The 17,178-nt window shown below is 44.3% G+C and overlaps 1 protein-coding gene across 1 annotated transcript in view; it reads left to right on the top strand.

The window, feature by feature from the left end:
- The window catches only part of nompA (no mechanoreceptor potential A), a 185,188-nt gene that overhangs the window by 90,478 nt on the left and 77,532 nt on the right, over nucleotides 1-17,178 (top strand). Inside the window, exons 8-9 of the mRNA XM_071665303.1 lie at nucleotides 2,404-2,600; nucleotides 14,274-14,816. Of these exons, the coding sequence (XP_071521404.1) occupies nucleotides 2,404-2,600; nucleotides 14,274-14,816 (740 nt within the window). The remainder of the gene's footprint in view (nucleotides 1-2,403; nucleotides 2,601-14,273; nucleotides 14,817-17,178) is intronic.

Below are 17,178 nucleotides of genomic sequence, written 5' to 3'. Positions count from 1 at the left end.
GTAGGAATGTGTTACCAGACCAGGATGAACATAGGAATGTGTTACCAGACCAGGATGAACATAGGAATGTTTTACCAGACCAGGATGAACATAGGGATGTGTTACCACACCAGGATGAACATAGGGATGTGTTGCTAGACCGGAGTGAACCTGGAGGATGTGTTGCTAGACCGGAGTGAACCTGGAGGATGTGTTGCTAGACCGGAGTGAACCTGGAGGATGTGTTGCAAGACCGGAGTGAACCTGGAGGATGTGTTGCTAGACCGGAGTGAACCTGGAGGATGTGTTGCCAGACCGGAGTGAACCTGGAGGGTGTGTTGCTACACCAGAGTGAACCTGGAGGATGTGTTGCTAGACCGGAGTGAACCTGGAGGATGTGTTGCTAGACCAGAGTGAACCTGGAGGATGTGTTGCCAGACCGGAGTGAACCTGGAGGATGTGTTGCCAGACCGGAGTGAACCTGGAGGATGTGTGCCAGACCGGAGTGAACCTGGAGGATGTGTTGCCAGACCAGAGTGAACCTGGAGGATGTGTTGCCAGACCAGAGTGAATCTGGAGGATGTGTTGCTAGACCGGAGTGAACCTGGAGGATGTGTTGCTAGACCGGAGTGAACCTGGAGGATGTGTTGCCAGACCGGAGTGAACCTGGAGTATGTGTTGCTAGACCAGAGTGAACCTCGAGGATGTGTTGCTAGACCGGAGTGAACCTGGAGGATGTGTTGCTAGACCGGAGTGAACCTGGAGGATGTGTTGCCAGACCGGAGTGAACCTGGAGGATGTGTTGCCAGACCGGAGTGAACCTGGAGGATGTGTTGCCAGACCGGAGTGAACCTGGAGGATGTGTTGCCAGACCGAGAGTGAACCTGGAGGATGTGTTGCCAGACCGGAGTGAACCTGGAGGATGTGTTGCCAGACCAGAGTGAACCTGGAGGATGTGTTGCCAGACCGGAGTGAACCTGGAGGATGTGTTGCCAGACCGGAGTGAACCTGGAGGATGTGTTGCCAGACCGGAGTGAACCTGGAGGATGTGTTGCCAGACCAGAGTGAACCTGGAGGATGTGTTGCCAGACCAGAGTGAACCTGGAGGATGTGTTGCCAGACCAGAGTGAACCTGGAGGATGTGTTGCCAGACCGGAGTGAACCTGGAGGATGTGTTGCCAGACCGGAGTGAACCTGGAGGATGTGTTGCCAGACCGGAGTGAACCTGGAGGATGTGTTGCCAGACCGGAGTGAACCTGGAGGATGTGTTGCCAGACCGGAGTGAACCTGGAGGATGTGTTGCCAGACCAGAGTGAACCTGGAGGATGTGTTGCCAGACCAGAGTGAACCTGGAGGATGTGTTGCCAGACCAGAGTGAACCTGGATGATGTGTTGCCAGACCGGAGTGAACCTGGAGGATGTGTTGGCAGACCGGAGTGAACCTGGAGGATGTTTTGCCAGACCAGAGTGAACCTGGAGGATGTGTTGCCAGACCAGAGTGAACCTGGAGGATGTTTTGCCAGACCAGAGTGAACCTGGAGGTTGTGTTGCCAGACCAGAGTGAACCTGGAGGATGTGTTGCCAGACCAGAGTAAACCTGGAGGATGTGTTGCCAGACCGGAGTGAACCTGGAGGATGTGTTGCCAGACCGGAGTGAACCTGGAGGATGTGTTGCCAGACCGGAGTGAACCTGGAGGATGTGTTGCCAGACCGGAGTGAACCTGGAGGATGTGTTGCCAGACCGAAGTGAACCTGGAGGATGTGTTGCCAGACCAGAGTGAACCTGGAGGATGTGTTGCCAGACCAGAGTGAAGCTGGAGGATGTGTTGCTAGACCAGAGTGAACCTGGAGGATGTTTTGCCAGACCAGAGTGAACCTGGAGGATGTGTTGCCAGACCAGAGTGAACCTGGAGGATGTGTTGCCAGACCGGAGTGAACCTGGAGGATGTGTTGCCAGACCAGAGTGAACCTGGAGGATGTGTTGCCAGACCGGAGTGAACCTGGAGGATGTGTTGCCAGACCGGAGTGAACCTGGAGGATATGTTGCCAGACCGGAGTGAACCTGGAGGATGTGTTGCCAGACCGGAGTGAACCTGGAGGATGTGTTGCCAGACCGGAGTGAACATGGGAAGTGGACGGTAAGATAAGCGTCTGGTGTTCTTTGCCGGCGCAAGATTTGCCAACAGTAAAAAGTTTGACAGCGGCACACTTCATCAGCGAAATGAATATTAGATATAAGTAAAGATAATGATAAGTCGACGATGAGGTAGAGAGAGAGAGAAAGAGAAAGAGAGAGAGAGAGAGAGAGAGAGAGAGAGAGAGAGAGAGAGAGAGAGAGAGAGAGAGAGAGAGAGAGAGAGAGCCACTAGGCACTTGTTCACCTGGAGAGAACCAAGTAAAATTAGCCACTGTTCTCGTGCACAGGTTCCGCGGCTACCACGAGGTGCCGGGCAGGCTGACCCTGGCTGAGTGCCTGGACGAGTGCCTGGAGGAGAGGACCTTCACCTGCCGCTCCGTCATGCACTCTGAACACTCGCAGGTGTGCAGGCTCTCGGAGTACGACCAGCTCAACGGCAGACTCGCCCCAGACGGGGAGTACAACTACTTCGAGAACCTCATAGGTGAGTTATGGTTGGTGCCGAGAGAGTGGGAGGGAGAGGAGTTCGGTGGGAGAAGAGAGAGGAGGGGTCAGCGGAGGGATGATAGGACAAGGAAGGATACTGTAGTTATGGTAAGAGGGATGATACTGTAGTTAAGATGATAGGGAGGATACTGTAGTTATGATGATAGGGAGGATAATGTAGTTATGATGATAGGGAGGATAATGTAGTTATGACGATAGGGAGGATACTGTAGTTATGATGATAGGGAGGATACTGTAGTTATAATGATAGGGAGGATACTATAGTTATGATGATAGGGAGGATACTGTAGTTAAGATGATAGGGAGGATACTGTAGTTAAGATGATAGGGAGGATACTGTAGTTAAGATGATAGGGAGGATACTGTAGTTATGATGATAGGGAGGATAATGTAGTTATGATGATAGGGAGGATAATGTAGTTATGATGATAGGGAGGATACTGTAGTTATGATGATAGGGAGGATACTGTAGTTATGATGATAGGGAGGATAATGTAGTTATGATGATAGGGAGGATAATGTAGTTATGACGATAGGGAGGATACTGTAGTTATGATGATAGGGAGGATACTGTAGTTATAATGATAGGGAGGATACTGTAGTTATGATGATAGGGAGGATACTGTAGTTATAATGATAGGGAGGATACTGTAGTTATGATGATAGGGAGGATACTGTAGTTATGATGATAGGGAGGATACTGTAGTTAAGATGATAGGGAGGATAATGTAGTTATGATGATAGGGAGGATACTGTAGTTATGATGATAGGGAGGATACTATAGTTATGATGATAGGGAGGATACTGTAGTTATGATGATAGGGAGGATACTATAGTTATGATGATAGGGAGGATACTGTAGTTATGATGATAGGGAGGATACTATAGTTATGATGATAGGGAGGATACTGTAGTTAAGATGATAGGGAGGATACTGTAGTTAAGATGATAGGGAGGATAATGTAGTTATGATGATAGGGAGGATAATGTAGTTATGACGATAGGGAGGATACTGTAGTTATGATGATAGGGAGGATACTGTAGTTATGATGATAGGGAGGATACTGTAGTTAAGATGATAGGGAGGATACTGTAGTTATGATGATAGGGAGGATACTGTAGTTATGATGATAGGGAGGATACTGTAGTTATGATGATAGGGAGGATACTGTAGTTATGATGATAGGGAGGATACTGTAGTTATGATGATAGGGAGGATACTGTAGTTATGATGATAGGGAGGATACTGTAGTTATGATGATAGGGAGGATACTGTAGTTATGATGATAGGGAGGATACTGTAGTTATGATGATAGGGAGGATACTGTAGTTATGATGATAGGGAGGATACTGTAGTTATGATGATAGGGAGGATACTGTAGTTATGATGATAGGGAGGATAATGTAGTTATGACGATAGGGAGGATACTGTAGTTATGATGATAGGGAGGATACTGTAGTTATAATGATAGGAACGATGATGAGGTGAGAATAGTTATGGCAAGAGGAAGAAAGATACTGTAGTTATGACGATAGGGATGATGATGATGATGATGATGATGAGGAAGAAGAGTGAGTCAGGAAGGGTGAAGGGAGGGTGAGAGGTGACTGATGGTGGCAGGAAGGAACTGTGCATGGTATGAAGGGAGACTGGTTCATGTTAGAGGAACGTGGGAGGTTGTCACATCACCACCTGCGATAATCTCAGTGGGATGTCCTCATGTACTATAGGTATCTACCCTGAGAGTAACTACCCCCGGGGGCTAACTGGGCCTTCATCCACCACTAACGAGCTTCTAAATTCAGAAACATTCCAGTAATTCACTCAGACAATGGTGTCATGGTGAACGGTGAGTTCCTGGGTCAGCCAGACGATAACACACGCTGAGCGCAGACCTCAGGGTATTGAGTTGACAGCCTCGTGACGAACGCCTGGTGGGAAACACCTGGTGGAGGACACCTGTTGAAAACATCTGGTCAAGTGTGTGACACAGCTCTCCAGGTCCTCATGCCACTTGCCACAAGGTCCTACCGTGAAGCTCACTCGTCTATAATGATCACCATTGTGGTCCAGGACCTTCCTCATGACTTGCCATGCTCCCCAGCTGTGTCAAGGACCTTCCTCATGACCTGCCATGTGCTCCAGCTGTGTCAAGGATCTTCCTCACGACCTGCCATATGCTCCAGCAGTGTCAAGGACCTTCCTCACGACCTGCCATGTGCTCCAGCTGTGTCAAGGACCTTCCTCATGACCTGCCATATGCTCCAGCAGTGTCAAGGACCTTCCTCACGACCTGCCATATGCTCCAGCAGTGTCAAGGACCTTCCTTATGACCTACCATTTGCTCCAGCTGTGTCGAGGACCTTCCTTATGACCTGTCATGTGCTCCAGCTGTGTCAAACTCGCATCTCAAAGTTAATCAAGACGAATCAGTTTGAACCAAGACATAGATATTTACATCAATAAAGTATTTCTTTTCGTGTTCGTTCTGATTCAACACATGGTGAGTGACACGGTCATGAGAATTCTACCTATTTGTGTCTTGTAAGTTAATGTTTTGTGTCTTGTAAGTTCATGTCATATCTGTGGTAAACAATGGATGGAATTATTTTGATGCGTAAGGGAGTATGATAAACGTCTGTTGCTCTCTCCTATATTTCCTTTTGAATTTCTTTCTCATATAAGCTACTGTGAGGGAGGAAAGGTAATTAGGAGAAAGAGGAGGGAGGGAGGGTGTAATTACGGTTTTGTTGTTTGGTTCGAAGGATAATGTTGCTCAGGATACATACCACTCATGTAGGGATATATACCACTCATGTAGGGATACATACCACTCATGTAGGGATACATACCACTCATGTAGGGATATATACCACTCATGTAGGGATACATACCACTCATGTAGGGATACATACCACTCATGTAGGGATATATACCACTCATGTAGGGATATATACCACTCATGTAGGGATACATACCACTCATGTAGGGATATATACCACTCATGTAGGGATATATACCACTCATGTAGGGATACATACCACTCATGTAGGGATATATACCACTCATGTAGGGATATATACCACTCATGTAGGGATACATACCACTCATGTAGGGATACATACCACTCATGTAGGGATATATACCACTCATGTAGGGATACATACCACTCATGTAGGGATACATACCACTCATGTAGGGATACATACCACTCATGTAGGGATACATACCACTCATGTAGGGATACATACCACTCATGTAGGGATACATACCACTCATGTAGGGATACATAGCACTCATGTAGGGATACATAGCACTCATGTAGGGATACATACCACTCATGTAGGGATACATACCACTCATGTAGGGATACATACCACTCATGTAGGGATACATACCACTCATGTAGGGATACATACCACTCATGTAGGGATATATACCACTCATGTAGGGATACATACCACTCATGTAGGGATACATAGCACTCATGTAGGGATACATAGCACTCATGTAGGGATATGTCATGTATGTAAAATCTAAGGCGAAAAGTGTCCTCTTTACGTAATGGTATTCTTCATATGTCTTCAATATTCTGGTATTACCACATTATCTTTACTATCATCTTTACGTAATGGTATTCTTCATATGTCTTCAATATTCTGGTATTACCACATTATCTTTACTATCATCTTTACGTAATGGTATTCTTCATATGTCTTCAATATTCTGGTATTACCACATTATCTTTACTATCATCTTTACGTAATGGTATTCTTCATATGTCTTCAGTATTCTGGTATTACCACATTATCTTTACTATCATCTTTACGTAATGGTATTCTTCATATGTCTTCAATATTCTGGTATTACCACATTATCTTTACTATCATCTTTACGTAATGGTATTCTTCATATGTCTTCAATATTCTGGTATTACCACATTATCTTTACTATCATCTTTACGTAATGGTATTCTTCATATGTCTTCAATATTCTGGTATTACCACATTATCTTTACTATCATCTTTACGTAATGGTATTCTTCATATGTCTTCAATATTCTGGTATTACCACATTATCTTTACTATCATCTTTCTACAAATTTACCTGAGATGTGCATTTTTTGTAAACACATAACTTGATTGATTTTCTTAACATATTTTCAGGCATTGTGAATGAACCAGATTCACTGATTTTCCGAATGAATTAGATTCGCTGGTTGTTGAATGATTTGATATAAAGTTCGAACAGATAGTTTACGGTAATGAGCCAATAGTAGCTTTGGCTTCAAGGTAGAAGCCATGAGTCAATCTTAGCATCTCCTAAAATCGCTGGGCCTTGAGCGTCGCCCTGAGGAGGTGACGCTCAAGTTACTCCGAGCTTTCTCAAGGCGCTTGTCCTTATCTCCTCCTCTCCCACCTACTGCTGCGGGAGGATATATATATATATATATATATATATATATATATATATATATATATATATATATATATATATATATATATATATATATATATATATATACATATATATATATATATATTGGAAAGTGAGTCAGTTGTTGTTCGCTGATGATACAGCGCTGGTGGCTGATTCATGTGAGAAACTGCAGAAGCTGGTGACTGAGTTTGGTAAAGTGTGTGAAAGAAGAAAGTTAAGAGTAAATGTGAATAAGAGCAAGGTTATTACGTACAGTAGGGTTGAGGGTCAAGTCAATTGGGAGGTGAGTTTGAATGGAGAAAAACTGGAGGAAGTGAAGTGTTTTAGATATCTGGGAGTGGATCTGGCAGCGGATGGAACCATGGAAGCGGAAGTGGATCATAGGGTGGGGGAGGGGGCGAAAATTCTGGGAGCCTTGAAGAATGTGTGGAAGTCGAGAACATTATCTCGGAAAGCAAAAATGGGTATGTTTGAAGGAATAGTGGTTCCAACAATGTTGTATGGTTGCGAGGCGTGGGCTATGGATAGAGTTGTGCGCAGGAGGATGGATGTGCTGGAAATGAGATGTTTGAGGACAATATGTGGTGTGAGGTGGTTTGACCGTGTAAGTAACGTAAGGGTAAGAGAGATGTGTGGAAATAAAAAGAGCGTGGTTGAGAGAGCAGAAGAGGCTGTTTTGAAATGGTTCGGGCACATGGAGAGAATGAGTGAGGAAAGATTGACCAAGAGAATATATGTGTCGGAGGTGGAGGGAACGAGGAGAAGAGGGGGACCAAATTGGAGGTGGAAAGATGGAGTGAAAGAGATTTTGTGTGATCGGGGCCTGAACATGCAGGAGGGTGAAAGGAGGGCAAGGAATAGAGTGAATTGGAGCGATGTGGTATACCGGGGTTGACGTGCTGTCAGTGGATTGAATCAAGGCATGTGAAGCGTCTGGGGTAAACCATGGAAAGCTGTGTAGGTATGTATATTTGCGTGTGTGGACGTATGTATATACATGTGTATGGGGGTGGGTTGGGCCATTTCTTTCGTCTGTTTCCTTGCGCTACCTCGCAAACGCGGGAGACAGCGACAAAGCAAAAAAAAAAAAATATATGATAGAGTTGATAGAGATGCTCTGTGGAAGGTATTAAGAATATATGGTGTGGGAGGAAAGTTGTTAGAAGCAGTGAAAAGTTTTTATCGAGGATGTAAGGCATGTGTACGTGTAGGAAGAGAGGAAAGTGATTGGTTCTCAGTGAATGTAGGTTTGCGGCAGGGGTGTGTGATGTCTCCATGGTTGTTTAATTTGTTTATGGATGGGGTTGTTAGGGAGGTGAATGCAAGAGTTTTGGAAAGAGGGGCAAGTATGAAGTCTGTTGTGGATGAGAGAGCTTGGGAAGTGAGTCAGTTGTTGTTCGTTGATGATACAGCGCTGGTGGCTGATTCATGTGAGAAACTGCAGAAGCTGGTGACTGAGTTTGGTAAAGTGTGTGAAAGAAGAAAGTTAAGAGTAAATGTGAATAAGAGCAAGGTAATTAGGTACAGTAGGGTTGAGGGTCAAGTCAATTGGGAGGTAAGTTTGAATGGAGAAAAACTGGAGGAAGTAAAGTGTTTTAGATATCTGGGAGTGGATCTGGCAGCGGATGGAACCATGGAAGCGGAAGTGGATCATAGGGTGGGGGAGGGGGCGAAAATCCTGGGAGCCTTGAAGAATGTGTGGAAGTCGAGAACATTATCTCGGAAAGCAAAAATGGGTATGTTTCAAGGAATAGTGGTTCCAACAATGTTGTATGGTTGCGAGGCGTGGGCTATGGATAGAGTTGTGCGCAGGAGGGTGGATGTGCTGGAAATGAGATGTTTGAGGACAATGTGTGGTGTGAGGTGGTTTGATCGAGTAAGTAACGTGAGGGTAAGAGAGATGTGTGGAAATAAAAAGAGCGTGGTTGAGAGAGCAGAAGAGGGTGTTTTGAAATGGTTTGGGCACATGGAGAGAATGAGTGAGGAAAGATTGACCAAGAGAATATATGTGTCGGAGGTGGAGGGAACGAGGAGAAGTGGGAGACCAAATTGGAGGTGGAAATATGGAGTGAAAGAGATTTTGTGTGATCGGGGCCTGAACATGCAGGAGGGTGAAAGGAAGGCAAGGAATAGAGTGAATTGGATCGATGTGTATACCGGCGTTGACGTGCTGTCAGTGGATTGAATCAGGGCATGTGAAGCGTCTGGGGTAAACCATGGAAAGTTGTGTGGGCCTGGATGTGGAAAGGGAGCTGTGGTTTCGGTCATTATTGCATGACAGCTAGAGACTGAGTGTGAACGAATGGGGCCTTTGTTGTCTTTTCCTAGCGCTACCTCGCACACATGAGGGGGGAGGGGGATGGTATGCTATGTGTGGCGAGGTGGCGATGGAAATGAATAAAGGCAGACAGTGTGAATTGTGTGCATGGGTATATATGTATGTGTCTGTGTGTGTATATATATGTGTACATTGAGATGTATAGGTATGTATATTTGCGTGTGTGGACGTGTATGTATATACATGTGTATGGAGGTGGGTTGGGCCATTTCTTTCGTCTGCTTCCTTGCGTTACCTCGCAAACGCGGGAGACAGCGACAAAGCAAATATATATATATATATATATATATATATATATATATATATATATATATATATATATATATATATATATGCATCAGTGTTTGTGCAATACCCTATTTCCTCAGTGAGGAGAAAGAGGGGAGGAAGGAGTTCTACATTTATGGGGCCACCTCTCCCTCTTTTGAACTTTCCCTCCAATGACAAAGCTTTTCAAACTTCTGTATGTTGTCCACATTGACAGTTTCATCGTTCAGATTCTTCCATTCATCCACCACTTTTATGTTAGGCAAATATTTATTTGTCTCAATAAGTTTCTTGCTAAACTTTACGTTCTGTCATTTGGTTCTTCTGCTTTTGCATCTTTAAGAGAGTTCTAACTGTTTCACGTCATCAGATTTGTGTAAAGATAGATTTTGATCAAGTCACCACTTCTCTTACTTTCTCTCTTCAATGGCACTCAAGTCCATGACCGCTAGCCAGTTAATGTAACTAAGCTCTCTTAATTATTGTTTCATTCTTGTTGCCCTTTGCTGGACCTTCACTATTAGTTCTGTGTGTGTGTGTGTGTGTGTGTGTGTGTGTGTGTGTGTGTGTGTGTGTGTGTGTGTGTGTGTAATGACCTATTTATACTGTACGGGAAGGAGGTTTCACATTCGTGGGGCTCCATCTCTTGAACTTTCTCTACTGTCATATACCTCAAAGTTCTGTGTGCCGTCCAGAATTACTGTCATAACTCCATATAAGCCATCCATCCGCGACTCTTGTTGTAAAGATACTTTTCACGTTCGTTCTTATAAGTTTTCTCTCAAACTTCATATTACTCATGATGGTTGCTCCATCCTAACGTCTCAGATACCCTCCAGCCTTCCCATGTAACTCAGTTCACTTAATTTCGGCATTACATTTGTTGTCCTCCTCTGGACCTTCTCCATTCGTTCTTTGTGCTTCTTTAAGCCAGGTAACCAAACTTGAGAATCAAGTTCTAATTTTGGCCTCATATTCAAAGTAAACGACTAAAATGCGAGAAATCTGGAATGATGTCAACTACGAAATCTTCTTCACACATACAAGCTTTTTCCTGTTAGATAATATTCACGTTGAGTCCGTCTTTCATTGTGTCTCTCTCATCTTCATTATTTTCCATTTACTCGGATTAAATTCAACTTTGGAGTTTGTATAGGTTCCCTTGTACGATGATGCAATCATCCCTTATTACTTTGGCATCATCTACAAATATGTCCAATCCTTCTGACAAGTCATTCACATAGATCAAGAAGAACAATGGTCATACAACAGAGTCCTGCAGCTCTTCGCTGGTCACCTCAATCCATTTCAAGAAGGATCCTATGACAGGCATCTTTTTTTCCCTTCCACTGATATAAGTTTCTGTCTAGTGACAGAGTCTCCCTCTTCTTCCTACCTGAAGATCTAACTTCTTTATAGGCGACCTAAGTCGTACAGTGTCACCTGCTCTCTGGCAGGACAGATAAAGACACTATTCAGCTTTCTCTTTTGTCGTATGCATTTCTAACGCATGATCTCGTCTCCCTAAAACTGTGATGTTTTTCGTTTAGATAATTCCTTTTCTACAGGAAGTCAACCATTTTCAATCTGGCTATCTCTTCCAGTATTTGACAGAAGACATTATTAAGGGAGGCATTATTAAGGGAGGTTAGTCTGTGGTTCATCTCGATCTCTTTTCTTAAAGATGAGTATGACATCTGCCCTCCTCCACTCACTTGGCACACCGTCTTTTTCCAGCAACATCCTGTACATTTCAAGTGGTTTGTCAAACGTCTCTGCTCACTTCCTCAGCACCTATGGTGAACCTTCATCAGGAACATGAGCCTTGTATGGGTCAAGACCCTTTAGTATTTGTTTTTGTCCTCTAGATATTTCAGTACTGTTCAAGTTCTCCTGGCCACTCCATCTCACTGGTGTTGGGGTTATAGTGTCTCCCGCAGTGGAAACACTTTTACACTGGTTATTTCCTCCTATATCCTCACATCAGCCTCTACGGTTCTTCCCTCGATTACCTCAGCCTGATTACCTGCACTTCAACTGACAATTTAACTCTGGTTAATCTTTGCAGAAGTTTTTACAATATCATCCGTCTTGTTCAGAATGTATTTCCACACTTTCTTCCTTCCTCCTTACCATGATAGACTCGTTCCTTACCATGATATACTCGTTCCTTGATCTCTTATATCTTATAATACAGGACACAGCTGTGGTGTAACCTACATATATCTTCGTCACAACACGTCGAGAACCTCCTTCGCTTTTTAACATCTTATGATGAACTCCTCTCTCTCTCTCTCTCTCTCTCTCTCTCTCTCTCTCTCTCTCTCTCTCTCTCTCTCTCTCTCTCTCTCTCTCTCTCTCTCTCTCTCTCTCTCTCTCTCTCTCTCTCTCTCTCTCTCTGTGCTATCATGTACCCGTCTAAGCTATCATGTACACGTCTAAGCTATCATGTACACGTCTGGGATATCATGTACACGTCTAAGTTATTATGTACCGTCTGAGCTATCATGTACACGTTTAAGCTATCATGTACCCGTCTAAGCTATCATGTACACGTCTAAGCTATCATGTACACGTCTAGGCTATCATGTATACGTCTAAGATATCATGTGCACATCTAAGCTATCATTTACCCTGTATAAGCTATCATGTACACGTCTAAGCTGTCATGTACACGTCTAAGCTATCATGTACCCGTCTAAGCTATCATGTACACGTCTAAGCTATCATGCACCCGTCTATCATGTACCCATCTAAGCTATCATGTACCCGTATAAGCTATCATGTACACGCCTACGCTATCATGTAATACGTCTAAGCAATCATGGACACGTCTAAGCTATCATGTACACGTCTAAGCTATCATGTACACGTCTAAGCTATCATGTACCCGTCTCAGCTATCATGTACACATCTAAGCTATCATGTACCCGTCTAAGCTATCATGTACACGTCTAAGCTATCATGTACACGTCTAGGGTATCATGTACACGTCTAAGCTATCATGTACCCGTATAAGCTATCATGTACACGTCTAAGCTATCATGTACACGTCTAAGCTATCATGTACCCGTCTCAGCTATCATGTACACATCTAAGCTATCATGTACCCGTCTAAGCTATCATGTACACGTCTAAGCTATCATGTACACGTCTAGGCTATCATGTACACGTCTAAGCTATCATGTAATACGTCTAAGCAATCATGGACACGTCTAAGCTATCATGTACACGTCTAAGCTATCATGTACACGTCTAAGCTATCATGTACACATCTAAGCTATCATGTACCCGTCTAAGCTATCATGTACACGTCTAAGCTATCATGCACCCGTCTAAGCTATCATGTACCCGTCTAAGCTATCATGTACCCGTCTAAGCTATCATGTACACGTCTAAGCTATCATGTAATACGTCTAAGCAATCATGGACACGTCTAAGCTATCATGTACACGTCTAAGCTATCATGCACCCGTCTAAGCTACCATGTACCCGTCTAAGCTATCATGTACCCGTCTAAGCTATCATGTACCCGTCTAAGCTATCATGTACACGTCTAAACTATCATGTGCACGTCTAAGCAATCATGGACACGTCTAAGCTATCATGTACACGTCTAAGCCATCATGTACACGTCTAAGCTATCATGTACCCGTCTCAGCTATCATGTACACGTCTAAGCTATCATGTACCCGTCTAAGCTATCATGTACACGTCTAAGCTATCATGTACACGTCTAGGCTATCATGTGCCCGTCTAAGCTATCATGTACACGTCTAAGCTATCATGTACCCGTCTATGCTATCATGCACCCGTATAAGCTATCATGTCCTCGTCTAAGCTATCATGTGCCCGTCTAAGCTATCATGTACACGTCTAAGTTATTATGTACACGTCTAAGCTATCATGTACACCTCTAAGCTATCATGTACCCGTCTAAGCTATCATGTACCCGTCTAAGCTATCATGTACCCGTCTAAGCTATCATGTACACGTCTAAGCTATCATGTACCTATATAAGCTATTATGTACACGTCTAAGCTATCATGTACATGTCTAAGCTATCATGTACCCGTCTAAGCTATCATGAACACGTCTAAGCTATCATGTACCCGTCTATCATGTACACGTCTAAACAGAAAGTGAGATCATATCTCTGTTGTTAAGTATAGTCCCCAAAACAGCAACAACATCATGTGCATTTTCCATAACTCGTCTCATGAATTGTAGCGCTTTACCATCTACTACCAGTCTATCTGTGTTTGTATCTATCACTTTCTGACACGTCCATCACTCGGGATAACTGACCCAACCCTCACGGGAAGCAGGAATGTTTCCTCCACTGGCCTCATTTGGTGACTCCAGTTTTTTACTTTTTGACTGTAGTATGTGCGCTTCTTCCTCCCTCTGTGTGTATGTGTGTGTGTGTGTGTGTGTGTGTGTGTGTGTGTGTGTGTGTGTGTGTATGTGTAAGAGAGAGAGAGAGAGAGAGAGAGAGAGAGAGAGAGAGAGAGAGAGAGAGAGAGAGAGTGTGTCAGGTGGGTAAAGCGGTGTAAGCTAAGGCTCTCCTCTGTAAGACTCACGCTCGTGGCTGCTGGTGTCAGAGAACCTGATGGTGAGCGAGGAAGCGGCGGGGTCAGGCGATGCCTCCTCCTCTAGTGCAGCAGCGGGACGGAGAACGGGCGTGGCGTCAGACCAAGAGAACACAGGAGGAGACGACGAAGCTGGCCCTGGCACTGCTGGCCAGACCGGGTCCAGTCAGCCGGGTCTGGGCATCCGCTTTCCTGGAGACAGATCCGGGAACGCGAGGGGCGTTAATAACGGCTTTAGAGGTAGCGGCGTCAGCAGCGACAGTAGAGGTGGTAGTTTCTCAGGCAACAGCTTCGCCAGGGGCGGCAACAGAGCCGACGGAAGCCGAGTAAGCAGCGAGGATGACAGGTACAGGCCAATCAGCCCATCCCGGCCGCTGGGCACGCCCCTGCAGGACCGGCCGGGGCTCTTCCGCCCCATCAGCACTGACTTCAACAGCTTCGGCGGGAGTCGCGGCACAGCTAACAGAGGGTTCAGCGGCGGTCGCCAGACGGACTCTGGAGGATCGCACTTCGGGGTTGGTCTGGCAGCGACCGACCCCCTCTCCGACATGAGAGGTACTGGCATGAACCCCAATCAGACTCACTCCTCAGCTTCTGCCTGGCTAGTAACACCGATCGACCCAGCTCTTGTGCATGACGCGACTCACTACATGGAACAATAGACGTGCATGGAAGTCTAACAAAACGAGCCTCAAAGTATTACTAACTGTGCATGATGTGATGTCATAACTAATGTGCATGGAACTCTCATAAACAAAACTTGAAAATACTACCAACTGTGCATGAATAACCAAGTCATTCTCCCAACAGCTTTTAAATGGTAAACAGCGCATTTGTTCCTTAGGTCTGCATGACTTAGTTTTGCTTTCATGCACGAAAGATTTGCTGCTATCTAACTCAAAAAAGAATATTTCTCACACACATATCGATAGATTTGCATAATGTTCCCATATGATGTGTACATGGCCGTTCTCGTCAACTCATTATATATATATATATATATTGATTGAGAGGGTGAAGGCATGTACAGAGCATCAGATTGGGGAAGAGCAGTGCGGTTTCAGAAGTGGTAGAGGATGTGTGGATCAGGTGTTTGCTTTGAAGAATGTATGTGAGAAATACTTAGAAAAGCAAATGGATTTGTATGTAGCATTTATGGATCTGGAGAAGGCATATGATAGAGTTGATAGAGATGCTCTGTGGAAGGTATTAAGAATATATGGTGTGGGAGGCAAGTTGTTAGAAGCAGTGAAAAGTTTTTATCGAGGATGTAAGGCATGTGTACGTGTAGGAAGAGAGGAAAGTGATTGGTTCTCAGTGAATGTAGGTTTGCGGCAGGGGTGTGTGATGTCTCCATGGTTGTTTAATTTGTTTATGGATGGGGTTGTAAGGGAGGTAAATGCAAGAGTCCTGGAAAGAGGGGCAAGTATGAAGTCTGTTGGGGATGAGAGAGCTTGGGAAGTGAGTCAGTTGTTGTTCGCTGATGATACAGCGCTGGTGGCTGATTCATGTGAGAAACTGCAGAAGCTGGTGACTGAGTTTGGTAAAGTGTGTGGAAGAAGAAAGTTGAGAGTAAATGTGAATAAGAGCAAGGTTATTAGGTACAGTAGGGGTGAGGGTCAAGTCAATTGGGAGGTGAGTTTGAATGGAGAAAAACTGGAGGAAGTGAAGTGTTTTAGATATCTGGAGTGGATCTGTCAGCGGATGGAACCATGGAAGCGGAAGTGGATCATAGGGTGGGGGAGGGGGCGAAAATTTTGGGAGCCTTGAAAAATGTGTGGAAGTCGAGAACACTATCTCGGAAAGCAAAAATGGGTATGTTTGAGGGAATAGTGGTTCCAACAATGTTGTATGGTTGCGAGGCGTGGGCTATGGATAGAGATGTGCGCAGGAGGATGGATGTGCTGGAAATGAGATGTTTGAGGACAATGTGTGGTGTGAGGTGGTTTGATCGAGTAAGTAACGTAAGGGTAAGAGAGATGTGTGGAAATAAAAAGAGCGTGGTTGAGAGAGCAGAAGAGGGTGTTTTGAAATGGTTTGGGCACATGGAGAGAATGAGTGAGGAGAGATTGACCAAGAGGATATATGTGTCGGAGGTGGAGGGAACGAGGAGAAGAGGGAGACCAAATTGGAGGTGGAAAGATGGAGTGAAAAAGATTTTGTGTGATCGGGGCCTGAACATGCAGGAGGGTGAAAGGAGGGCAAGAAATAGAGTGAATTGGAGTCATGTGGTATACAGGGGTTGACGTGCTGTCAGTGGATTGAAGCAAGGCATGTGAAGCGTCTGGGGTAAACCATGGAAAGCTGTGTAGGTATGTATATTTGCGTGTGTGGACGTGTGTATGTACATGTGTATGGGGGGGGGGGGGGGTTGGGCCATTTCTTTCGTCTGTTTCCTTGCGCTACCTCGCAAACGCGGGAGACAGCGACAAAGTATAAAAAAAAAAAAAAAAAAAAAAATATATATATATATATATATATATATATATATATATATATATATATATATATATATATATATATATATATATATATTATCCCTGGGGATAGGGGAGAAAGAATACTTTCCACGTATTCCCTGCGTGTCGTAGAAGGCGACAAAAAGGGGAGGGAGCGGGGGGCTGGAAATCCTTCCCTCTCGTTTCTAATTTTCCAAAAGAAGGAACAGAGAAGGGGCCAAGTGAGGATACTCCCTCAAAGGCTCAGTCCTCTGTTCTTAACGCTACCTCGCTAACGCGGGAAATGGCGAATGGTATGAAAAAAATTATATATATATATATATATATATATATATATATATATATATATATATATATATATATATATATATATATATATATATATATATATATATATATGTGAAATGTAGATCGCAATTCAGTAGGAGTTCAGACGAATTACTGAAGGTTCACAGTAC

Source organism: Panulirus ornatus, chromosome 10 (genome assembly GCF_036320965.1).
Source record: "Panulirus ornatus isolate Po-2019 chromosome 10, ASM3632096v1, whole genome shotgun sequence".
NCBI classification, from domain to species: domain Eukaryota; kingdom Metazoa; phylum Arthropoda; class Malacostraca; order Decapoda; family Palinuridae; genus Panulirus; species Panulirus ornatus.
Note: the sequence above shows the minus strand (reverse complement) of the source record. Positions and strands in the feature narration are given on the sequence as shown.